This window comes from Nomia melanderi, chromosome 2, assembly GCF_051020985.1.
Source record: "Nomia melanderi isolate GNS246 chromosome 2, iyNomMela1, whole genome shotgun sequence".
Lineage (NCBI taxonomy): Eukaryota > Metazoa > Arthropoda > Insecta > Hymenoptera > Halictidae > Nomia > Nomia melanderi.
The window spans coordinates 17,071,480-17,097,676 of record NC_135000.1 but is presented as its reverse complement, the minus strand read 5'-3'; the positions used below and the strand labels follow the sequence as shown (position 1 = coordinate 17,097,676).

At 34.2% G+C, this 26,197-nt stretch overlaps 1 protein-coding gene across 1 annotated transcript in view; it reads right to left on the bottom strand.

Moving 5' to 3' along the window:
• The window catches only part of Teh1 (tipE homolog 1 phospholipid transfer protein), a 104,106-nt gene continuing 77,909 nt past the window's right edge, over positions 1-26,197 (bottom strand). Inside the window, exon 3 of the mRNA XM_031986052.2 lies at positions 1-24,200. Within this exon, the coding sequence (XP_031841912.1) occupies positions 24,119-24,200 (82 nt within the window). The 3' untranslated portion in view covers positions 1-24,118. The remainder of the gene's footprint in view (positions 24,201-26,197) is intronic.

The window sequence follows — 26,197 nt, the reverse complement described above, 5'->3', positions numbered from 1 at the left end:
AAAACATCATAGATCACCTTTATTGTTGTTCTATGTAACACGTGTCGCTGGTTTTACAAAATCAGGAATCCCGTATGTCGGTACACGTACATATGTATAACTTTACATACAATTTTTTACGCTTGCGTCAACATGTATACAGTTTCTATACATATAACAATCTCGTTACCTCAGGTAACAATCAGTCGCCCTCTCGCTCGACAGAACGTTCTGAATACTTCCCTTCGAAACCAGCCATTGAGCGTGTACAGCCAGGTATTACGATTCCTGACTGCTTTTGCGGGGAGAATAGATATATCATTGTAGGAAAAAAAGATATCGATGAAAAAACAATTGATTACAGCAAAGTAATTCCTAGTAAACGTTTATATTGGATGAATTCAAATTGCGAAATAATCTCTTTAGAAATCTTAATGTTTGCACGTATGTTTATATGTATATATATATATATACATGTATATTATGTACATGTATAATTACTTATAAATGTATCCATTCATCCCTGTGTAAAATATATTTTGTCAAATGAAGTAGTTTTTTTTTTGTTTTAGTAAACTCTACCTATACAACTTTTTTATTGAATGTATTCCAACTATAAGAATATGAATCAAGATTTATGGTAATATAAATTGGTAAATTCAGCTTTAATGTTCGTTAAATGTGGAAAATATATTACATAAATAGGTCGATGGATATTTTTGTGAGTGAATCTAAACGAAATTGCAATATTTTATAGAATTTCATTCCCTTTCGTAGGAATTTTGATCTAGGTACTTGATTTTTGTAGGAAATTTGTTTAGTATAAAGTTATATTTTATTAGCATGCTTTCAAGATGTATGTCAGGTATGTCAGGTAAAATAACGTGTTTGAAAACCAAATTATTCGTTGATGCATTAAAAACGATTAATACCATCTGAAGTAAAAAAAGTATTGTGAAGTGGTGCACATGAATATTTCCATATTTCCATTTGACTTTCATTTGAAATTGTTGTTGGAACGTTCATTTGCACATTTGTTGATAAAAAAATATTTCTCTGTAAAGATTCCTCGTTCAAGTTCCACTCGTTCTATTATTTAATTCTCAGAGATGAAATGTAAATTAGTCATTTGAATTTTTAATTTTCAATCTGTCGTTCGTACGTTTCGTTGTTATTATGTTTCATAACATATTGGTATCATTATGTTTTATAATTTCTCAATCTCATGAAGCATTTTAATTTATTTCAAAAATTCATTACACTTGTTTTCTTTTCTAATAATGTCAATCCTACAAATGAAAATCTGATAAAATAATATTTTCATCTTTAAATACAAATTCGAATAATATTAATATTACGTTGTCTCATTTTTCAAAACCATTTCTCATATTTCAGTATTATTAACGTGAAAAGGAAATTAATTATTATGCAAATATTACATGAATCTTGACTATAGTTAGATAAAAATTATTTAACTGGTATTTTAGTATTTTAATATCTCTCTGACGAATTTATAAGCAAATAGCAAATACTCTGATTTGTTATCTATGTTCAAATAATAATTTTAAACATTGAAACATTTAAAGAAAAATGTTTCTTTTGAAATTATATTCTTTTGATAAAAGACGACTAGCAATGTATTAATTTTATAATCGTTTATCCCCTCCTTGTCTTGATTTTCACATATTTTTATTGATAATACTATAAAATGCAAATTCCTTTTGCTTCTGTAAATTCTCGAAGTTATCCTCCGGAAATATTCAACAGAGATTTCGTTTTCTCGGTACGAAAAACGAGAGATCTCTCAAATCTAGTGACGTAGAACGATTCCAAAGGATTTCCATGGTAACCAAAAATCACTGTCAGTAGTTATAATAGTATTTGTTGTGTAGTAGCCAGAAAATAAACTGATAAATCAGTGTCAATAATACTTGATTAGCAGTAATAGACTGAACTAAGAATTCTGAGCAGTTTATAGGCATTACTCAATTTATCAGTTACGATTGATCAAATTTTGACAAAATGTCTACAATTTACACATTTATGTACCAAAAAACAAATAAATAGGAAACCCAAAATCATGAAATCTACTTATTACACATATATTACAGTTTCCATGAATACATTAAAATGTACAAAACTTGCTATAATCGTCATATTTATCATAATAACAATAATAACAACATAAAACAATAACTATGTTCTCCTGAGACTATATTTACTCATGCTTTCTGTGCAGTAACAAACAAATAAGAACCATTAATAAATTATAACTACTAAATCAATGAACATTCACAAACTGTTCAAAAATCATTGCCTATTGTATGTAATAATTGATGTTCGTCAGATGTGCGTGGAGTATTGCGACTGATTATCGGTAAATAGATCCATCACATCTGTGCATTAACGAGCAAAATCATTAGCCGAATGAACAATGGCAAAATTGCTTCAGAACATTACACATTTATCACAGTTTCTTATAATTTACCTACGCTACTGACTTATGGACGGCAGTGCGCGCGGTTCTACGCCGCTATTCGCGGTGATCACAGAATGCTCGTTATCGAGCCATCTGACGACGCCCCACGCGCACACATTGGCGTACCGAGCACCGCGGCCGAAAAACAATATCTCTCCACCAAAACGCTAGTAACAAATGTTCCTTTTCATTTCTCTTTGAACGCGAACGCAAATATTTTATTATCCTTGCTCGGCGTGGTTGCAAAATGAAATTTACTCCGGCAGATACGATACCATTTGAACTCCGGTAGAAAAATTAAAAAAAAAAAGAAAAATGAAGGAAGAGGGAAAAGAAAAAAAGTGTGGTATCGAATCGACGAATTGAGGATTCGCTATCGTCTCCGTTTCATTTTATTTATCTTTTGAATTTACCCTATGTACATTCGAAGTCGATCGCGATGGGAAAGGTGAAAATACTAAAAATACACGATCCTCGATTTCGAGAGGCTCGTTCCGATACCGATACATTTCCACGGAATATCCGCCTGGAGTGCTGTCTCCTGGCTTTTAATCCTTAATTGATTTTACATTTCGCGAGAAACCGTACGCGCTGTCATAAAGCTCGCTGAAAAATTGATTAAGCTTGTTAACCCGCGATCCGCGATCCAATGTTCACATGTCTCGTATTTTTAAACAGCGTTGAGCTTCGGATCCGACGGGGAATGAGATCAAACAGCATTAATTTTATGAATTTTTCTTCAGCATTCGTGGTAAATTATCGGTGTTCTGTAAGTTTACGATTTAATGAATACTCGTCTTTGCACATTTACGTATTTAATAACAATTCAGATAGATATGATCGTTAATTGCTCGAGTATCTAAATTCTATAAAAATTATAGTACGATGAATAAGTTTAGATAGAATAGAGATAAATATATTTGATTAAATTTATGAGTCTTGCGTTCCTTTGTATTAGTGATTTTTGGCAATATTTCGTTTGATTTTAACAGAATAAATTGTGGTCACAGTATGTGCAGAAGTATGAGAAGAGAACATTTATGAATACATGTATTCGGCAAATAAATTATTAACAGGTTAGTTAGTTGTGAAAAAATACCTATAAAAATTTATATAAAAATAGAACTACGTATTTACGAAAATATAGAAAAAATATACTTCTTGTATAACATCCTAAGGGAGTAGTTACTCGTTGCAGTTTGCGCTATCTCTAATAACTGTTTTAATATGAAATACAGAATTCAAAATGAAATGAAAGTTGTTCAATTATTGTTAATACTATTCCTTCTGAAGAAATTTTCAGTGTTCATTCTGACCATATCAATTCTTACAAAGCAATTAAGAATATATATATTTATTAACTCGGTCTTGAAATTATAACCGTGAATCACAAGAATAATCGCTTAATACCATCAGATTTAAATAATGAGTCACTAACGTTCCTCCGATTCCAACAAAAATATCACCATTTGAAAATATCTTTACTTTCTTTTCATTTTCCCGATAACCAAAAAAAGTTCATTCAGACTTCAACACACAAAAAAAATAAATTTTCCTAGAAACAATACACAAAACCTGAATCTCTTTTAAAAAAACGCGGTACATCGCGAAGAAGACCATTTTAACAAATAAAATGTTTATTTAACAAAACTCCTTATATCCATTTCATTCTTACCTTGAAAAATCTCACGTTTCCCGTTACTCAAAATTAAAATAATCTATAAAAATAACCATCATGTTCTTCGTGCTTTACGCTAACTGTAGCTAGCACATGCCATCTCCTAAAACATCTTTTGATCGGATCTTTGGTACAAACTGGAAAAGCTCAAAGGACAAACGTCGGAGCAAGGCCGCGGGGACGTCTCTGCCGTGACGAAGACAACCTGGCAGTAGTAAAATAGGGGCGAAAAGGGTTGGAGAAGGGGGGCAGGGAAAATTAGAAAAGCCACAACAGGGCGCGGTGATCCGGGTCTTTAATGACAAAGCTGTTCAGCCGTATCTTTTCTGAGATTGTTCGTTCCGTGTTGCCCCCACGCGCTTCCCAACCCTGTCTCCGTTTCCCACTCGGCTTCTGTAATCTGGGTTACTCTACAATTAAGGTCAGGACGGTGGGACTGCGCTCGAAATAAGACAGCGCCGGAACAGAGATTGTGCCGCGACGACGAAACGATGCACCGACGCGCATACGTTCACCGTTTGACGGAAACCCCGAAGATTCCGGGCCTGATAGGGCGAATGACGGCTGCGGAACCCGCGGGTACAATGAATTAGTCCCCCGTTCCGACGTTGCCATCGCTGTGACAGGTAACCTGCTTCGGAAACCTTCCGCGAGACATTTGTCGGTTACAGAATCCCTCGAAGGGCTGGCAACTGTCTACGTACCATTCAAATTATTCATGAGTCAAAGTAATTAACGCTAAACGTACAACGATCGAATTGAAAATTCTGCATTCTCTTTCGTTCATTTAACTTCATATCGATGCTTGTATTATCGGATTAACCCATTTGCATCATTAATGTATATATGTATACGCTCAATTTTCCTGGACGCTATCACCTTTTTCGTACTTCCTTATGATGCAAATAGGTTAATCAGGTTTTCAATCTTCGTCTTTTCCTTTGTTTCTATTTCCATTAAGACAAATTTATGTGCGACTTGTTTACTTTTATTTTTACAATTATTTAACAATTATTTGACTGGCTACGGTAGAGAATGGTACATGCAAAGTGCCGGTACATTTAGTGTTAATGCATTGACTGCCATGGTGGTAATCAATAACCAGAACTTCATAATTACCTGGAAACATTTATTGTTTGGGAGATAACTGATGTCGAATTAAAATTTTTAACAGGGTAGTTACCCTATTATATAATGGTGTAACGTAAGAATTGTGATATCAAATAATTAATAATTGTTTCTTTTTATCTTTATATTATATATTATACATTATAGTAGAACTTGAACGAGTGTTTCCTTCGAAAAATATATACACATATGTTACTCACTTTTTATCTTGTATTGTTCACTCATTCCTGCAAAAATCATGTATAATTCGACGAAAATTACTAAATAGTTTAAATTCAAGTTACCTGTCCAATAAACGAAAACAACAGTAAAACACAATGTAACCTATTTACGGTTAATTAAAAGTTTGCATGAGCATCCCGCGAGTTTAACGGGTCTGCAGTCAGAGGGGAAAACGAGATTTCTATAGATCACCGTGTTCGTCATTTAATATCAATTTTAGCTCGTGATAATTTGACTTTCATGGATATTCAGACCGTTCTGGACCAGCGACGGGGCTCGATCGATTTCAAATTTCTCGTTCCGCCGCAGTTCTCCGGTTTGTATGCGCTTAGAAACGGTTCGGTAGAAATATCGATACCCGGTCGATCTTTCAACGCAACGTTCCACACTATAAAGTGTCTCTCATAATCGATAAAACTCAACAGCATTATATATTATGCCGCGTGTTCGAATTATCTGAGAACGATCAGATACTATATAAAGCGTTAAACATGTGAAAGCATTCTCCTGTTAACAGTTTTCTGATTTCAAGGGGAAATTTAAGTAATGCATAACGAACAACAAAAGTTTTCGAATGGCACAGTAATTAATGGTTTACTGGAGATATGAAAAGTGTATATGTATATTAAATTGAAAATTGAAAAAGAACAATGTCTGACGGATATTAAGAACCAATATAATGAACAAAAAATTAAAATGCAAAATTATTTTCCCTTCCTCTTTTCAGAAAGAATTTTGAAGGGAAAAATTAATTTATGTATGAAATTCCATTGTGGTATAAAAATATACAGTACACGTATATTAAAGAATAAAAATATGTTACGGTACACTGGACAAAATAGTATTAAATATATATATAAATAAGTTTAAGAGATGATATTTTATGTTTATTAAATATGAATAATTTATCATGTAAACATGAGAACCTGTATTTTGAATACTTTCGTTACTCGTTCTGAGTAATGTTTCTGTGGACGCACGGTCGGAGAGATTCTAAGGCGAATTTAATGTTTTTTCAGCGCTGCACTTTACTTTTTTGCTTATAATGTGATAGCATTTTCTGTAACCAGTTGAATAGAATGCGATACAAGGTAGTTCCATTCAATAGAAGGTCATAAATTATTTCCAAACGATTAGGTCAACGTGTCTCTCGACTCTTCGCCTGTCTGCACCCCCATTGATTACTCGGCTTTCAATCCAATATCCCTGTTTCGCCAAAAACAAATAAAATGAATATTATTACATTGTATCTTATCAAAAATATTTTATTATTAATAGTTTTATTAGTACCTTTGCAATAAGTAGAAATGCAAAGTGTTTTTAGACAATAAAAATTTCAAAAACGTTAGTAACAATTTCCTCATAATATGATAATAGGGTTGAAAATTAAACAGTTCATTACACAGACAAGGAAAAATCATAATATGTAATTAATAAAATATAATCCCTTAAAGCTTCAATAATTTTCAACTTTCTATTGAATATAAATAAATAATTTTTTATATTATTCATATATTCTACAAAAAAAAGGAATAAAACATACTACTTAAAAAATATAAGTCAATCTTAGAATCTTTCCCATTATTAAATTTGCATAGAAATTATAGTCAATTAATATAAAACTATGTACAACAGTGAATAATCCCCTTTGAAGGAAACAATTTTTTTAGAAGAATTTGTTCACATATTCGACGTCTTGCAAATAATTTAATCATTCTCAAATAAATCATACACGCTGTACGTATAATAAGTAGAAACGAACCCTCTGTGATTTAGACCAGCTAAATTTCAACATCGGGCGGCTATAGATTACTCTTAACTCTCGACTGATAACATATCATCACGTTTATTATAAACTCCATTCAGAGGATTTCAACTCGGTTTTTCTTCTGGTAGCCTACAGCTCTGCCTAATTTACATGGCGTGTCTGTAGTGGGAAGTGTGCGCGCACATTGCTATTCGTACACGTGGAAACTTCCGATCTCGAATGAAGATTTTAATTTAAAAACATATTTCAATAACTTTCAATACACATATGTCTGAAGACATTTATTTTGTATTAATTATGAACTCAACTGGAACAACATTACACAGAACATTACTTTATTTATGTAGCTTTCAGACATTTATTAACTGCACTATATGCAAAAATATAATTAATTAAAAACATGTTTCACTCGTTAAAAGCATGGTTAGGTAAAAAGTAAAATCAAATTTGTATGTAATCATACTACAGATTTTATTTAGTCTTCATCATTATCGACCTGTATAAATAAGTGTATTAAACGAATTTATTAAATAAGATGTGGATACTATCAGTAATCATAACGTTATCAGAATATGCATCAATTTTTTCACGTAAATTACTATGGAACGATAACATCTACCTGTTTCTCGTAATAACAGCTTTCACGGGCTAATAAAGATGAAATAAGATATAGTTAAGTAGTTTCAGCTGTTTCAATCCTAGTAATTAAGCTCAAAGCACGTTGACGAAATCGTGAAGGACTCGTGACATTACAACAAGGAAATCAGCAAGGTTTATTGTCGGTTACGCGTGCACGAAGGGCAGTGTACGCGTGTTTGTCAACGAATGACAGTGTGTACATGTCTGTCGATAACTTTATAACGCTACGTAGTTACGGGTACAACGCGTTTAAACTCATCCTTTCTCATATTCTATCAGTGAATCACGATCGACGAAAAAAAGCACTCTTGAACCACGAAATATTCTACAATGTCGGCTCACCGGCAGCGCTCCTAACGTTATACCGGGCAAATCTCGTTTAAAAGTCGCTCGATCCACGAATTACTTTTCTGTACGCCGATCGAAGAAGCCATTGATGGTTCGATTAAAAATAACAGTTCTTCTAAAGTCACCCTACTTGAGAGCTCTCAGGGCAGCTCCACGAATTAGCGTACAAAATTCTTAACGAAATTTCGGCTTGTTTATTCGATTAAATACTTCTAGATTTAACGTTTAATTTCCTAAGAGTTCTCGCCATCTTTTCTCTCGCCGCTCCGGCCTTTGGTACATTAAGCTCGTGACCGTTTCGCGAGTGGTCGTCAATGAAGGTTGGTCAGAGCTTCACGGCGCATCAGCGTCGACTTCTGTCAGAACTTGTCTGGTTCTCTTCTTACTCTCATTCGCCAACGGAAATCTATTTTTTTTCTCAATTAGTGTTTTCTTTTTCTCGTTTTTTTACCTCGTGGAAATCTGTTCATTGGTCATGCCGATTTATCCTTTTGATTAGATTTGCAAGCTTGGCAGTGCCCATATATAATATAGGTATAATTAATTAACGGAACACCGCACAGCGTACGATTTTAGCAAACTGTACTTTCCTCGAAAGTAGGGTCCCTGTTCAGCTAAAACGTTTTTACACGTGGTTGATTACAGATTCGAGTTAGGTGAAAAATCTATTTAAATGCCGATTGTTGTGAAAACAGTTCTTTAAAGGTTCATAACTATAGTTATGTGGTAAATGTTTTTCAGTTTGCGTTCTTGTATAATAATTTTGTATACTAACTAAGACTTATTATTTAGGTAATTCTTCGACACTCTACTATTGCAATCATGCACGGTGATAGTCAACGACTATTGAAGATTGTCGCTATGCAAAATTTGCCTGCGCAATTTTCGCACTTTAGGGTAAACTCCTTATGTGTCATGCATTCATATATTACACAAATTTTAGAAATCATAATTATTTGATCGAAATATAATAAACATCTTAAAAATTAATGTAAAAATTGTCGCGTTAATCCATTAACAGGCGTAGATTCTATATTACTTCATAACACATAAAGAAAGTGAGATTATTACTAAAATCTAATTAAAAAATAAAATATAACATTTTGCAACTTTACAAACCATACAATTTCACAAATAGCATTACATATTATTTAATAAATCAAGCCTCACTACATGCAATTTCTCGAAAAGGCGTTATCAATTTAGTCAAACTGGATTGCTAAAATCGCTCACTGTGCATCGGTGACGAACGTCGTTCACGCGCGTCTCCTATTTTTATCATCTTTTTCACGTGTGTTTGGTGCTCGTTAGGTTCGAGGAATCACTTACGTTATTAACAGTTTCGAACGGAACAACGTTTGCCCTCGAAATCTTATTCTCTAGCTATTTACTTTTAAGCTATCTCTTCTTTTATTCTTTTTTTTATCATTCTCTACGGCATTTACTCTCGGAAGGAAATCGAATAATTAGCGACGCGGGATCGGGAGGATCCTCGTCGCGAGACTCGCCGCCGTGAACGAAACACTAAACTTCGAAGCAATTATATTTTTTTCTCAACAACTAAACAAGCAGCTTGAGGGTTGCAGCTTCCTTTTAATAGCGGTTCGACGATGCTTGTTCGGGAACGGAACTCGGGTTCGCTTTCGCTCGATCGATACTAAGACGAAATACGACTTGTTCGAGTTACGTGTACACGGTGATTGAATTTTCCGTGCCGGAAAAGATTTGCCTCTCGTTGTTCGGCGATTACAATGTTAACATTCAATTATTGCGATGTGCACGTTGCGACAAGCTACCGGTAATCAGGAACGTTCAACGAGTGCAACAGATAGTACTCGTGGAAATGAAAGCGGTCGAACGAAAAAATGCTGCTAGAAAGAGTATGCGATTTAATGAAAACTTCACCTAACAGCAGCTGGAAGAAAATTGCCATTAAATGTTAATTGTCAACGTACAAGGGGATCGTCGAGTGATATATTTCATTATACAGCCGATTTATAGTTTACTTTTTGCTCAGATCATCGAACAATGTTCAGAACAATTATTTACGAGCACATTGTATCATCGGTTTTCCTCGAGGTTATTTAATTTTGGTATAAAATAAACAATATATTAACATTATTGAAATACTAACGTAAATGCTTGAGATTCTTGATAAAATTTCATTTTGAGGATGTCGAGGAAAATATTTAATAAATACTAAAATATAAACTCGATTCATAGGAAGATGCTGTATTTCCAAAATCATGTACTAATTTTTCCTCATATAACTATGTTTAATAAACTTAAGTTTACTATTACTTAATTCGATATTACATAAATAATAGGAAAGAAGTAACAAAACAAGAACCTTACATTTGATATTATTTTATGCCGATTTTCATAGTATCAAATATAAGACACTAAATCAATAATTCTTTTTGTATCAGGATAATTATTCCTGTATTAAGCAATTCAATAGTGAAAATACCATACATGAAGATAGAAATATAATATGTTCATTGATTAATGGAAAGGAATGACTTCAGCATATTTTCCAAATGACTTCCATCGATTTTGTTCGAAGGTTAATTATTCGATCAGTTTGCCATGCTACTGAATGAATTCTCTGACGTATTTTTCCGTAGTCACGAAAATCTTTCAAAGCGGAATTTTCTAATATCACTGAGAGACGCGCGGAAAACGAAAACCGGAGCGATAACTTAGAACGTCGCCGTGCAACAGAGAAATGAGCCTGAAGCGAAATTAATTCCGTGTCCCTGGCATTCTTTACCGTCGAAACGTAATGCCAAAAATCAATCTTCGAGCATCGCGAAAGCGTAGAAACCTACGGACCGGTTTCTCGGTAATATATTTTTCAACGAGCAAGCAATCAGTCGGTCCGTATTTGCTTTGCATGAAATATATTACTCAAATTTCGATGGCTCCTTCCATTTAATTAAAGGCGAGCACCATAATCACGGAAATAGAGAAAACGTTGGGGTTTCAAAGTGATTCTCTAATAAATTTCTCGCTGTGCTCCCCTTTTAGTTTTAATTAAACGACAAAACGATTAACAACGAAGTTACATTTTCACTGAGGAATTTGTGACATCGAAATACAAATATAAATCTTTATTCTATGTTAACTCTCACTTATATGCTGGTTACATTAATATTCAGTGAATTAAATTGAATCGACGAAATACATTTAATTAAAGAGAATGCTTATCTATAAATTAAGAAGAATTAACTATTTAATATATAATTCAACAGATTAAATATATTGAACTAAATAATGAATGAAACCAACTTGATATATAACAATTTAATAAAATCTACTTGAACACATTTTATCATTGAATCAAATACACCTGAAAAATGCGCAAGGGATAAATTTTTTGTTAAAGTGAATGTAAATAAATTTTTACGATATTTATAAGTGTCATAGAGTAATAATAACAAACTGTATACAAATAAATACAAGTATAAATAATTCTTTAATCTCATCACCATTTTCTTATCATTTATATTTTCTAATAATTTCAATATTGTAATTATCCGAATCCAAATCAACTGAAATATAACCCATCTTTCTCCATGAAATTACATAATTTAGCAGCAAGGCAATGACGGAAGTGATTGTCTTAATCAGTCACAGTGTAAATACAGCGCAACGAACATGTCCAGCGACGTAAATTTATAACGCAGCTTAGCTCTGCAATAACAAAATGCTTCAAAATCAATTACGAATATCCAGATACTGGTGAACATTGACGCTATACAGCACCGTGGTTAACTACAAGCGGTCTGCATCGTTAACGAAGACAATTAAACCAATTATGTGCGAATTAATATGTCCACGAACCTCATAAACGATGTTGCGCGCATGAATCAACGGTTATCGACTCGTATATTGATCAGTTGACCGAATTTTCGAATCTAAAATACAGTAGTTCCCAACCTGGAGGACGTGTGCCCCAAGGGTATCGTGTTGAACATTTAGAGGGGCAAAAAAGGATTGCACAATACAGGAAAAAGATACACTGGCGATAACAATGAAATAAAATATAAACTACTTTTTGGTAAGGCTTTGTAACTGTCGTTACATTTGCAAATACGATATTGGTACAAATAGCTTTTTCCTTATATATCTTTGTAAAAGATAAATATGAATAAATGCAGTCATAGATTGAAATTTTATATCACTTGAACTATTAAAAATAACACTGTACTTCAGAACAAGCTTAAAGGTAGCATTAAACATTTGTCTCAAATTTTACATATAATAAAAATTTCAAATATTACTAAATAAAATGAATACATTAAACGAGTATTACTAAATTAAATTAATAAATTAAACAAATATGGCTAAATTAAATTAGTAAATTAAACAAATATTACAAAATAAATCAATAAATTAAACAAATATTACTAAATTAAACAAACTTTAAAGTATCAACTAATGCAAGATAATTTTTACGTTAAACAAACATCGACTTGTTCTAACTTCGTCTTTCGAATTTTAAATGTAAACACCCGTGTTTGCCTTATCATTCCACTGCTTCTCATCGCATTATTGAACAAACATGGCAGTCTAATTTAGGGAAACCAAGTAGCAGGCGGGCGCAAACAGATTTGGGAGTCACTGTTGTAATGTATAATGATCCGATGCGAATGGCATTTTGGAATATCGGCGAAATTCTGAACGGAACAGAGATGAAAATAGGCAACGGCGAAAATTACCCACGGTATAGAATAACAACGGAGACGTGATCGCTAACTCTTCGCCGATTACGAATGGAACGAGCGGCGTGGCACCAGTTTCGAGGCCTTCGTTTCGAATTATACGCTCGCACGTGCTCGCTCGTGTGGAAACCGTGGGGCTATACAAATTATTTGCATGCCGGGACGAATTTCACTGACTCCAAAACCTGCCTCCGCCCCGCTGAATAAAAAGAAGCACGCGAGCTCGCGAACCTCCCAACCATAAATGTCAGGAGGAAAGGGGAAAATGGAGGGGGTGGGTCAGGGGAAGAAAAAAAAGAACAGAAGGATTGCACGTTGTTGCAACGCCGGATTATTGCATGCAAAAATATTTTTCTCTCATTCCGCGTGTTTCGCGTTGTTTCTTTTTTAATTGCCGCCAAGCCCATTCCGTAATACGAATTTTAACTAAAAATTATCCCTCGCGTTGTATGTTTTCTTTCCAGTTGCCGGAGCTGCGTCAACCTCGCGTTATTTCTGTAGAAAAATTGAAATACTTTTGGTTTACTTTCGAAAAAAGAATTCGTTACGTTTAAAGGAAAGGAAAAATTTGTGAGCTGACAGGGAAATTTCTCTCAGTTTGCGAGGTTGCTAAAGAACACGAAAGAAGTTAATTGAATTGTTCTTCGTTGAATCATGAATTAGTTGAATTTTCAATAACCTTCTGGGAACTTTTGGTGTGTTTATTTTTGTTTGTAATATCTCTTCTGGTGTGCTATTTTGTAATTGTTCTAGTGGATGAAGGAATAGACCTCGTGAGAAAATGATTTATATTGTAGTCTGTTCAATTGCAACAAACGCATTCAAATCGAGTATTAATAAACTGTTTCATCTCCAAGTATAAATATTTGTCATTATTTCTCAGCCGATTAGCGATTCTTTGGATAATCGGTAATAAACTTGATATAATGTTCTTATGTCAAGGAAATTTACGATCCAAGAAATACAACTATACGAGTTGGATTGTTAACGAAGTTAAAGTTGATTCCCACAAATTCTACGGTAAAGTTAATCCGATTGTGCAGATATTCGGGCAGGTAGTAAAGTTTAGGGACTGTAAAACGCTGATGTGTTCTCGTTGGAATCATGTCATTTTGATCAAACGTGAACTCAGGAATAGAAAGCGAGTAAATAATGTGAGCCAACGTTAATTTAACTGTTTTACATTTCATTGTAGAAACATTGAACACGGTAAAAACAGCTTTACAGTATTATGCTATAGGTATTTACTCAAACAGCTTAAATTTAGAACATACATAATGTTACATTAAAATTACAATGTTCAGATTTATTTATAAAGTAATCCTATTTGTATGAATTAATTTATTAACTTGAAGGAAAAGAATTATATAGATACACAAACTTAAATAAATTTGAACCCACTATCGATTCTATTTTTCATTCCAATTTGTACTTTATACGAAAATATATATGTTTGTATAAAATAATCATATAATCGATATAATAATTTCATTACAAGGTTCCCGCTATAATACAATTTGTATTAATCGTTTGATTATTCAAATTCTATTATTCATAATACGTGTTTTAAAAAATGTATTATAAAGAGCAAAAGATTAATTTTCGATACGTTGTTACAATGAATAACAAAAGATGAAGTTCTGGTAAATTTTCATATATTATAAATGACAAAATATTAATTTCTTGTAAGTTGTCGTATATTATAAATAACAAAAGCTTGATTCCTGGTAATTTGTCAAAGTCTTGAACGTTTTACTTCAAGAGGTATATTTTACATTGCAACTTTCATGTAGTCCTCGTGAACTTCCAAGAGATAAATCGATTTTCTTTACGGCGGATCTCAACGATGACAGGTCCGCGGAGGAACACAGCAGTTCCGCCAAGTTTGCACAGACGCTGGCCCACGTTAATATATTGTCGCGTGCATCAGGTTATATTCCTTAATGTAGTATAATGCCTCTATAACGGTGGCAATTACATCCTCCTAGTCACCGGACGAATTTTACACGCGACTGCATATCCCACTGGCGTACTTAGTGGTAATATCCACTAGTCAAATTATCTTTTCGGTTTCATTCATAAATTTGCCACTAATGACCACGATTTTTGGCTGAATTTGCATCTAATGAAACTGCAATCATCTATAATCGTCGTTTTTAACTGCTACTTACACTTACTAGAAATAATATTCAAATGATTCGAATGATTTATTCATATTCAGTAGAAAATGTTGCTAATTACTCGCATATTACTTTACTAATCAAATGCCATTATTGTCTATCATGTGATCTGAAATGTACAGGAAAAGAGGATATTTAAAAATATTCAACTCTTCGCCCTTATACATTGTTCGGTTATTAATTTTAGCCAAATCGAAAAAACACTTTGAACCCGTAAACGTTTATTAGTAAATTTTAGGTTTATGATTTTATATGCATTACTACACACTTGTAAAATAATATATTGCCTTAATTATATATTAATGTTAATGTACGTCAGAGAATACGAAAATATTCAGATTATTATTCACACAGTGCATGGCATTGTGTTGGAAATAGTAATTGAAGAGCAATGTTCATTAAAGTTTTCTTTAAAGTGTCTAAATAGAACATAACATTTAAATAAATGGAATTATAATTATCCATTATTGCAGAAGTATTTCAAAATGAAATACAGCAATCAGTTCAAAGAATTTTCAATGAATTCTCGGTCTCGAATTATTGAAAAAAATGTAACAATAGTAGTAAGTTCACATGATTTTCAACGAAATAGCATCGCTCTATCCTTGATAAACGAATTTAAATATCCTCGAGGAAATATGAGCTCGAGAGAAGCAATTTCTGCTTCCTCCTTCGATTCCCTTTTTTGGATCATTGTTCCGCCCCGATACTCAAAACTATCGAAGACGGGGTCATATGCTCCTTACCGTTCTGTTCAGGATACCACGACGATCCCTTTTACTTTCTCATTTTTGCGTTTTGTCTGGAATAATAACCTCCTAGTGGCAGGAAAATAAATTGACTGTCGAGAGGTCTATGATCGTAACGATCGATTAACTTCTATTCCATTTTTCCAGTCTCCTTCTATCAACCCTCCTGACACCCTTATCAGCATGATGTAACCCAAAAACGTATACATACTATTTTAGTCACGTACGATAAATATTAATAATATATTAATTTTTTACATACTTCATATTAATTCTTACTAGGCAACGAAAAAACACTAATATGAAGAAAGGAATCAAATCTTACATCGTGAAGAATTTTACTCTTTTTAAGTTAAATGAAAATTTTTTATTGATTGTCAGCCATACTATAATGAACTCCATTTTTAAAATGAAATTAATATTAGATTCTGTAACAGTTTTTAAAAATTGAATGAAATAACACTTGCAAAAATTAGATTTCATGAAAACTGTAGAAACAAATTAAACAACACGAAGTAATAATAGTACATTACTCTATATTTATATAGTAGTATACACAGATAAATAAATACCTGTTACATAATACTATATAAATTTAGAATAATATAGTATAAGTATTTTATATGATATTAAACTCCATAATACTTTGAAACCTACGAATTGAATTGCACGATGTTATAAGTTTTCAAAAATTTAAACTTATCTTTCTTCTCGTTTGATCCATAAGTAAATAAAATGTCCAAATTTATGGACATTGTAACGGAGAAACTTGTAACTGATTTTCATCTGGTTCGTTCGAAATCTTTTGTTAAAATTTCGATGTTTTAACTAGATTGCCCCATCGCAGGATACACAATTGTTTTAATTACAGATGGGTGGTTCCTTTTTAAACACGTAAGTGCATTAATTCTTACACATTCGCGGGTTTGAACGTGAGTGGAAAATTTGTATCGGTAACAGACAGCTTATTTGCATATTTCCGGGCAAATTCTGCTATAAAAATGTATAAAAAGTAAAAAAAAATTTGTTCACTGAAAAGGCACACAAATTCAGAAGACCAAATTCCTGTGCATAGACGTTGAATTGGAAAAAAGTAATTCAGTTTCGTTATTATCTGATGACATTTTAAATCGAATTTTTAATTAACTCTTTTTGATAAAAATATATATATATATATTTCGACGGTGTGGTATTATTACAGAGATGTTTGGTTCCCCGCGATGTACGTGTGCAAAATTACACTAGCACACCCTGATATCTCGGAAATTTCTCTCTCCCTTGACTCCACTCGTGATTCCATTCATTCGAAATTATTCCGAGGGATCACTTACCAAGAAAATTACGGTGTTCTAAAATGTACACAAATGAAACCATAAAAAAACCAAAACTAATGGAATATCGTAAAAATTGTGAAGCTGAAAATGAATGTACAATAATCAGGAACGTAGAATGATAATTATACGATACTGTAAAATTAAACTAGTAACGATAACAGTACAGTAGAGAAAAATATGAACTGAATACTGGCGCGTTCTCGTTACGCCTTACTAATAAAAATAGTAAAAAATTTGTATTTGATCCAATCATTAAAAGTTCGCTGTTAACCTATGCAAAAATAAGTTTTAGGAAGAACAGTGTAGAATAATTGAAAAAGTTATCTCATTCCAAACAACTCTCATTAATGCAATGCATTTCTAATGCAAATATAAACCTGAACATCATGTAAATGATCTTTCACAAATCTGTTTTCATTTAATTTCCTGTAGCTCTTTGGACTACAAAAGGAATTTAATTACTATTCTGTTGACTGTATACATTCAATTAATGTAACAACATTTGATATAAATAAGCTAAAAATTCTAAAATGAAGATAATTATTGCTAAAAATCATTCTCGGCGTTTAAATGAGAAACGTATTAATTTTTATATCAATATTTTACTAATTTCTCTTCACTGTATATTCTTCATTCTTAATCCAAATATTTTCTACATTCAACAGTTGAATAATTCTTATAATAGATTAATTTATGGGACCGAACTTTCATTAGGAGTATTACAATTTTAAAAAATTCCACTGAATTCAAATTACACCATGACGCTTAAGAAAAAGTAAACGAAAAAGTGAAATAGGTTAACCGAACGCTAAAGAAGTTGAAAAGATTATTCTCCTCAAAAGGGTAAGAATTATTTCACGAAGGCCGTTTCTGTTATGAATCCCTCAATTGGCATGTTATAGCGGAATATTTGGCGCAATTGGGGCGTCACGGTTTCGCCCGTCCGCAGCGGCGCATAATAAAGGGACGAATCCTTTTTTTTCGCTTACCCGCTATCGAAAGTTGCGGTATCAACAATCTCGAGCAGAACCGCGGGCTTCCCCAATTCTCTTCGCTCTTGGCAAGGCTCCACACTCACACGTGCGCTCGCGCGCAACCGAGCCGCCCTGTAATATGCAAATGAACATAATCTCTAAAAGGTCGAGCGTCGAGACGGCGGAATGTTATTTTTTTCCCTTTCTCTGTCTCCCTCTCTCTCTTTCTCTTCCTCTTCCTCTTCCTCTTCCTCTTCCTCTCCCTCTTTCTCTTTCTCTCTTTTTTTCGTGACGTGCACCGACTCGATGCACCCGGCGACGTGAATCCTACTAAAAGTGCTGACCAGTGTTCTTAACTCGTAACTGGCGACATGAATTTTTCAAGCAAATCGTGAATTTATTAAATCGCGAATCCTTCAGACGAGTCCGAATACATTACACGAATGGAAAATTATTAAGCAAACCGCGAATCGTTTGAGCAAATTTCCTGAGTTTCTGGAGAAGTTCCCGAGTGAGTTCCGAACTACTCTGACAGATTCCTGAAAGCCGTTTTTTAAGGGAACGTGAAAAGACCGATGAAATATAAATCGTCGTAATAATATGGTCTGACAATCTTCTCGATAAATTACGAATTTCATTTAACCTAAAGTTACTGTTTTCTGATTCACTTGTGAATTTCGTGTACCAGGTGACATATAAACAAATAAAGAATTATATATTCCTTTAGAAGTACTTGTAATATCTTTTTGTTACGTTTGAGAAAAAAATAGGAATCTAGGAATTAAGAGGTCAAGTATGAGTATCATTAAATTGTTGGTAAGTTTTAAATGATAAAATGTAAATGTAAATAACTGACGGAGACTGAAAACTAACGGAACTTTGCTCTTAACGCTGACTAACTTAAGATTTAGATTTATTTAAATTTTAATCGCGTGAAAAATGAAATCTGCGAAAGAAGGATTTTCTTGCAGGAAATGGTAATTGAAGTTAATTCGACCGCAACCATCTTGACAGCATCTTAATATTTGACAAAAGAATAACTCTTAAGATAATTTTCAATCTACTCTCCGATTGTTCTTTCGTCCAACTAATTGGGCAGTTATGCATTTAAACTATCGCCATTTACATTGTCTCTCTTACTTTGTAACCTATCTTCTACGTAATAGTTTCAGGACACTTGATCCTGTTTTATTATATTCTCTTTTGCAAGGAAACGATCCCTCGATATTTTTGCACTCCATTGAAGTCTATTCACGGGAAGTTAACGTTTGACGTGTTCACGAAGATGTGTTCATATTTCAACAGTAGTGTATTTAATGTTATTGGATTGTAACATGCGAAACAACGATTTTGGGTTGAAGTATTAACAATGTATGTAAGATATGGTTCAATATTATGATTGTAGGTTCTGTGGGTAGAAAAATAGTGTCTTTCGTAACTCTTCTAAATGGAAACTGAACATTCATTTATTACAGTCCTTGAATCTTACTATCTTCCTAAAATTAAACGAGAAACGTAAGAATATATATGTTTTGTACGAAAATATGTAAAATATTTTTAATATTCCATTATCAAAATAAAGAAAAATATTCTCTAAGATTTCACATGTTATCATCCAATAAAATGAAATTGAGTAGTTCTTAAATTTCGTAAATATTCTTTACAATGTTAATAAAAAATATTTTCCTCTGAATACTTACGTATTTAATCGAAAAGAAGGCTAAACTATTTGTCGCTTAAAAGTAACGCTTCAGCCTTTGTAAGAATGAATCATTTTCAAACCAATAGGCCAGAGTCGTCAGCAGACGATTGTGTTATCGAATGAGAGAAACTGTTTTTCAATTTTTAGGCCAGGGACGTGCCCCAAGAAATTAATATAGAGCATTTCGTATTTGAATTACTGGGAAGGTAAAAATATTCAGATGAGGAGATAGGATAGACGTTGTTCTGAAATTGAATTTCCTTCGTTTAAAACGTTGCAAGGCAATCAATTCTGTGATAGAAGAGGCTCTACTTTAATTTTTCAATGAAGAAACTTGCCTCACAAATGTGAAATCAATATATTCGCCAAACGTCTTCATTTTCAATCAAGCAAAACTATTTTCAATATACTAGGCGAACGTCATCGTTAATTACTCCTTTTCTCAACCACCAAAATTGTTATAGTATCCAAATTCTCAGGTGAATGTTACCGTCAATTACTTTTTGAAGTAAAAAAGAACTGATTAGTCCAGTAACTAGTAAAAAATTATTAAATTATCCAGTTTCTCAGAACAGAAACATTACTTCTGAACTATAGAGGACATCTAGGAAGTCTTCAAACACTTGACCTTTAATCTTTCCTTCTCAGAAGACTAAACTGGCAGGAGCAAGACACGTTAGCGAACTATCTCTGTAAATTTCATAGCTACGTTGATTTTTACGTCACGTTACAAACTTCCTTCCATTATTTGATCTATATATATACACATCTATATATGTATATCCAATTCTGTTTTCATACGACCTTGATTTAACAAATATAATTTTTCCCTTTCCATACGATTTATAACATTTAAAATTTTCTTCTTACACAGTTTGGTTTAATCTGACACCATCACCCAAACTCTAACACGAATTTTCCTATAGTTTATTGTATTATTTTACTGATCTCTTCGACCTGGAACCAATCTCTATTTTCCAACTACTAACTACGTACCTTTTTACACCATTTTTCACGCAGAACGTATCTATCATATAAAAACAGAATTCAATGTACATATTACTGCTATATAACCACGATTCCAAATCCAAACACTATGCAACACCGAAATCTTTGAAAACTTCCGAGACACCCAATGTAGCCAAAAACTACCGATTCCCTCGACAAAGGCGGGACTTGTTCTCGGTCAATTTTCCCTTGGTCCAAGGGAATCGGTGGTCGCCGGAGCATTTTCTATGCCTTTCCGGCCTGCGGCTTGCGCGAGCCCCCTGGCAACAGAACTTCGATCAATCCAGGCATGGCTGACCCGCCGGCGAAGTTACATACATCGCTGCGATCGTTGTTTACACTTCCTTCGCGCCATCGTAAACGTCACGGGCAACAACGGCACTCGTTCGCCGCGTGACATCCGGCTGCTTCGAGATATCAAACGTAATTGCAGCCTCGGACGTTTTCGTGACGCCATTGATTCGTGCGGCGGCAACATGCTCGCTGTCAACGATGTCGAGCCGGGCTATGCACACAGATTTTGTACATCGCGCGATGCACGCTTGCCAAAGCCCTCATACGCGTTGAAACCAGGTATCGCTACAGGCGACGGGTTTAAGTCTTCTGAGGTTTCGCGATGCATGTTGCACACGGACAGAAAGTGAAAGGGGCTTAAACTCATTGCTTGTAGCGATGTTTGCATCAGTGCATGTTTCGACGTGTATGACGGCCTTTATGTGTATGGCACTTGAACTGATACGCATTGAGTAGAACCGTCTGATTTAGGGTACGTTTTTATTATACGTTCAGACATGTAACGTTTCAATTCAAAGATTCTTGTAAGTGATGCCACATCAAGATTTGATTCCCACTAGCACTCTTCTGCAACGAGTTTTCTCATTATTTCACTGTTATTGACAAATTGGTCGCATGACATTATGATACGACACAATGATGAAACTTGGCGTCATCATCAGTCACGTGACCGATCTGGTAGAGGTAGTGGAAGTAATAAAAAAATCCATCGTTGAAGAGTAGAGTGATAGGGTAACTGTATACATCTCCATTTCTCCTATCTGGCAACTCTGCTTGTGGGTAATAAGATGGTCCATTTATACGTGGCATTTCTTATCCGTTTAGACACGTCGTGCTTCAAACTTCCAACGGACAGCAGATGGAATTGGTAGAATATACTTGACAGTCGTAAATCATTCAGCCTTTCTCGACCCTTGGACTGAGTTAAGGTTCAGGCTCGAAAAACCATTCTTGGAGGGAAAGCTGACGGTGCTGCTCTTTGTTTGAACTGAAATGTTCCGTGACTGACAGTATGAAGAACATTTTTGTCTAAATTGAAATGTTACATGTTTAAACGGATAGTATAAACGCAGCCTTATAGTTACTCGCTAAAGTATCTGTGATATTCACACGTAATAGTATATTTCACTAAATGAACCCTTTGTGGAAGAGGATTTTCTAAAATGGTAAAAACATTTTCTACGAAAAACTAAATTATAGACCGAATGTTTAATGAAAATACTGGATGAGTATAGACTGATATTTTTTTCGTTTAAATAATGATATTGTATAAAGCTTATATGAAGTTAGTCAATTAACGAAACAAAAACTGGCAAGTAATATTTTTTTATTTCGATTGCTATGTCGATCTTATTGCATTTCACAGATCCATCAAAATTTGGTACGTTGGATATGCCAAGCAGAACATTAATTTTTACATTTATTCAACAAGTACAAGTATATAAGTCAAGGTTTACGATAATATAAATTATCATTGACAACTCCAACTGTAACATTTAATACAAGTGTAAAATATGTTATATAAATAAATGGACGAATACTTTTGAGAGTAACTGTACGACGGTTCGTCTTGCTTCGCGAAATTCGCTTTTATCTTCCACCGGAATGAAGCACGATGCAAATATTTCTACCTAGATAGTTACCATTTCTAGTTATTCTCTGGCACAATGGGAAAAACATAACCGTTGGACGATGGGCAAGAAAAATTTGATGAGTCGCCGAGAAAAACACGGCCGTACATATTTCGTGTTTATGGTACTCGGGGGATGTAAATGAATTATTAAGGTTAGGTACCAAAAGAAGGTCAAAATGGTAACCATCGAGAAACTTTTACGCGACGTTGTAATTCTCTTGAAATGGTTGACAAAAGGAGGTCACCGGCTAACTTGCAATATTTTCTACGCAAGTTTTGCAATCCGAGGCATCTAAAGATAATCGTTACAAGCATTATTACATTATACTCCGAGGAAAAAGAAGATACGTGCGTCAATTTCCTGCTCTCAAACGCTTACGAATCGTACTTTCTCGCCCGAAATTACTCAAACCGCAAATAAAACTAACACGTGTAATTAATTTTAAGAAAAATAATTTCGTGCGCTAGGTTCAAGTTCAAACAAACATCTCGCAAGCTCTACAAATCCTTTCTAAGCGCAACATTCGCTACCTCAAATCTGAAGAAAAGGAAAAACAACTGTTCCGATAGAAATCAAGACGTTTCCGACTGTTTAACCATTTCCTAGTCTTCGATACCTCAACAGACCTCCTCTTCGTAAATAATATCTATGTTGACCGTCTTTGCTTGTCTCCATTTCCAAAACAATTTTCCATAATTCAAGTTCTCGCCGTACCAGCGTACCGGGCATGTTTCCCGCGCAGGCTCAGCTCGAAGAAGATACCGATGGAGGAATAAATAATGTCCGCCGCAAATTAGATTCAACTAAAGCACACCCGTGGCGCAGAACATCTTACGGTCACGCAATGAATCAAGGGGGAAAAGGTTGCCTCCCGACGAGGCCACAGTTCGCGAAACTTACATTCTCGTCCGATGATCTTCTCGTGTTGCGTCGCGAAGGAACTTTTTCTCTACGCTCGACGGATCGTTCCCTTTTCTTCCTCTTTTTCTCTCCGTGTGTCTGTGTGGAGACACACGTTCCTCCCGTTGCACGATGTGTTGGACGCGTCGGTTTGTACATGCGTGTCTGTGTTCGTGTCTTTCGGTGATAGTGACAGGGAAGGGGGGGAGGGCGGGTACAGTTTTCAGTTGTCACGTATTAGGTGCGATGGTTTCGAGATGGGAGAATGGTGGACGATAGAAACGGCCGAGGGCAAGGAAACTGGAGCAGAGTGGGTAAGGCCTAAAAGTCGGACTGCGACGTGGCCAGGGCACTCTCGGCCGTTTCCTCGCGTCGTCATAAGGGCCTCGTCACCTCACCGCACTCGCAGTGCATCGGATGACCCCGCCGGTCCACGCGATTGCTTATCGAGTGATCGCTGGAACAAAGAAAGAATGGTCTTCGGTTAGTTCAGTTTACTTTTTGCGACGACGAAATGTGGTTCTGGTTGGGAGAAGTTGTTTGGGAGTTTGGGGGAATGTTTCGGAGAAGTTTGAACGTGATAGGAGAAGGAGTTTTTTTTAAGGAACGTTTGCGATTTAATGACCAACATTGGCGATTCTGAGTTTAATAGTTGCAAATATTTTCAACTTTTAATTTGTGGGTTAAGAACTTAATTATTAGGGAAGAAAGAAATGAATTGCCAGTAGTAATAACTGTAGTTGTTAATGTCATTGAGAGTTACGAAAGAAAGGAAAAGAAGAATTCTGTTGTTTATAATTAAAATATGTTAATTAAATATTTATTAAAATATAGACGTGACTATGAATAGTTTATAATATAAATACTTAAAGAATTTTTGAAGTATTGAACATTAATTTATCCTACTTATTAAATCCATAAAAAAATTAAGACTGTTATATTTTCTGGTACAATAATTAATATCCTTCCTCATAACAATCGCTTGTACTCGTTAAGTAAAACTTCAAATTTGATTCGCCCTAGCGGGTATATGAAATACTTAACATTCCGTAACATGAAACTTTATAAGTTTACGATCCAATATCCCATGCCCGAACATCATAGCTCTGTTAATTTACAAAGTTAATTTCACTCCATAAAGTGGATTTTATGAAAGAAATTTTAATCGTTTATAACGTGACGAAGTAGAATACTTTTGAATTTCGTTACTATCAAATTCCGTTACCCAAATTATTCATCTTACTAAAATTTGACGTTCAACATTAAATTTTGTATAACATATTAGTATATAAAATATTATAATAAAATCGTTGTACTCATTAACATCTCGCACTTCAATGACCACTCTCAGTGGTTACTTGATTCAATATATATAAAATTATAACATCTAATATTTAACATTAAAATTTTTATAATGCATTAATTCATGAAGTATTGAAACAAGTAGAACCTTGCTTCTTAATCCATGCATTGATTTAATCTATGATTTAATCTTAACCCTTAACGTTCGACAATATTTTATTAACACTTTGAAACTTCTAACGTTTTTTTTCATAAAAAACTGAATTATACACCGAAGTCTTAAATATTAAAGACAAAAAAACCACATGTCAATTTCTCCTTAGTTGAATAATAAAATTATTCATTTGATTCTTGATTTAGAAGCTCGAAGTCGCCATGACGGCAACATTCAACCGTAAAGGGTTAATCTATACCTTCTCGCTAAATTACTTCTAGTCAAATACTTCTAGACTGCCAAGGGTTAATTTACTTATAATCTCACTACGCATCAGTTATATAGGAGAATCAGAATATTTTGTTTGTATAAACAATATTTTCACTACACCACTTCCAATAAAACAATGATGAAACAATTAGTACACATTCTAGAACATTCTATCATCACCATGCATTAACTTCGCGTACATTTGGAATATTCTAGATTCATTTAACATGAACGTCATTAACATATAAAAATCAATATTACAGAAAACCAACTCAGTCTAGAATATTCCAATGCCTTGGACATTATTTAAAATACATGCACACGCACAGTCGCGCCGTTCATCTATTGCACACACGACCATCGTTCATCAATACATCCGTTCCCACAGTTATATACAAAGTGTCATCAATATTTCATCAGAAAACATGTCTATCGAAAATACTTTGTAAAAGGGTTAAACCCCAGTCAAGACACTCCGATACCTGAAAACATCGTGCACACCGGCAATCTCGAACATCGAGCGATATAAAACTTGCAAGCCAGTCTTTCAGAAATCGAGCGAAATACAATGCGCGCTAAATCGCGGCCGTTCTGCGGATCCTAGAAAGATTAAATTCCCAGAACAAAAGTGATCCGCTCGTACGAAATGCAAATAATACTCCTCACCGGCGACAGTCGTGTCTCATAAAAGGCGGCTGACGAACAATACGTTAGGCTCTCTGGGCTCA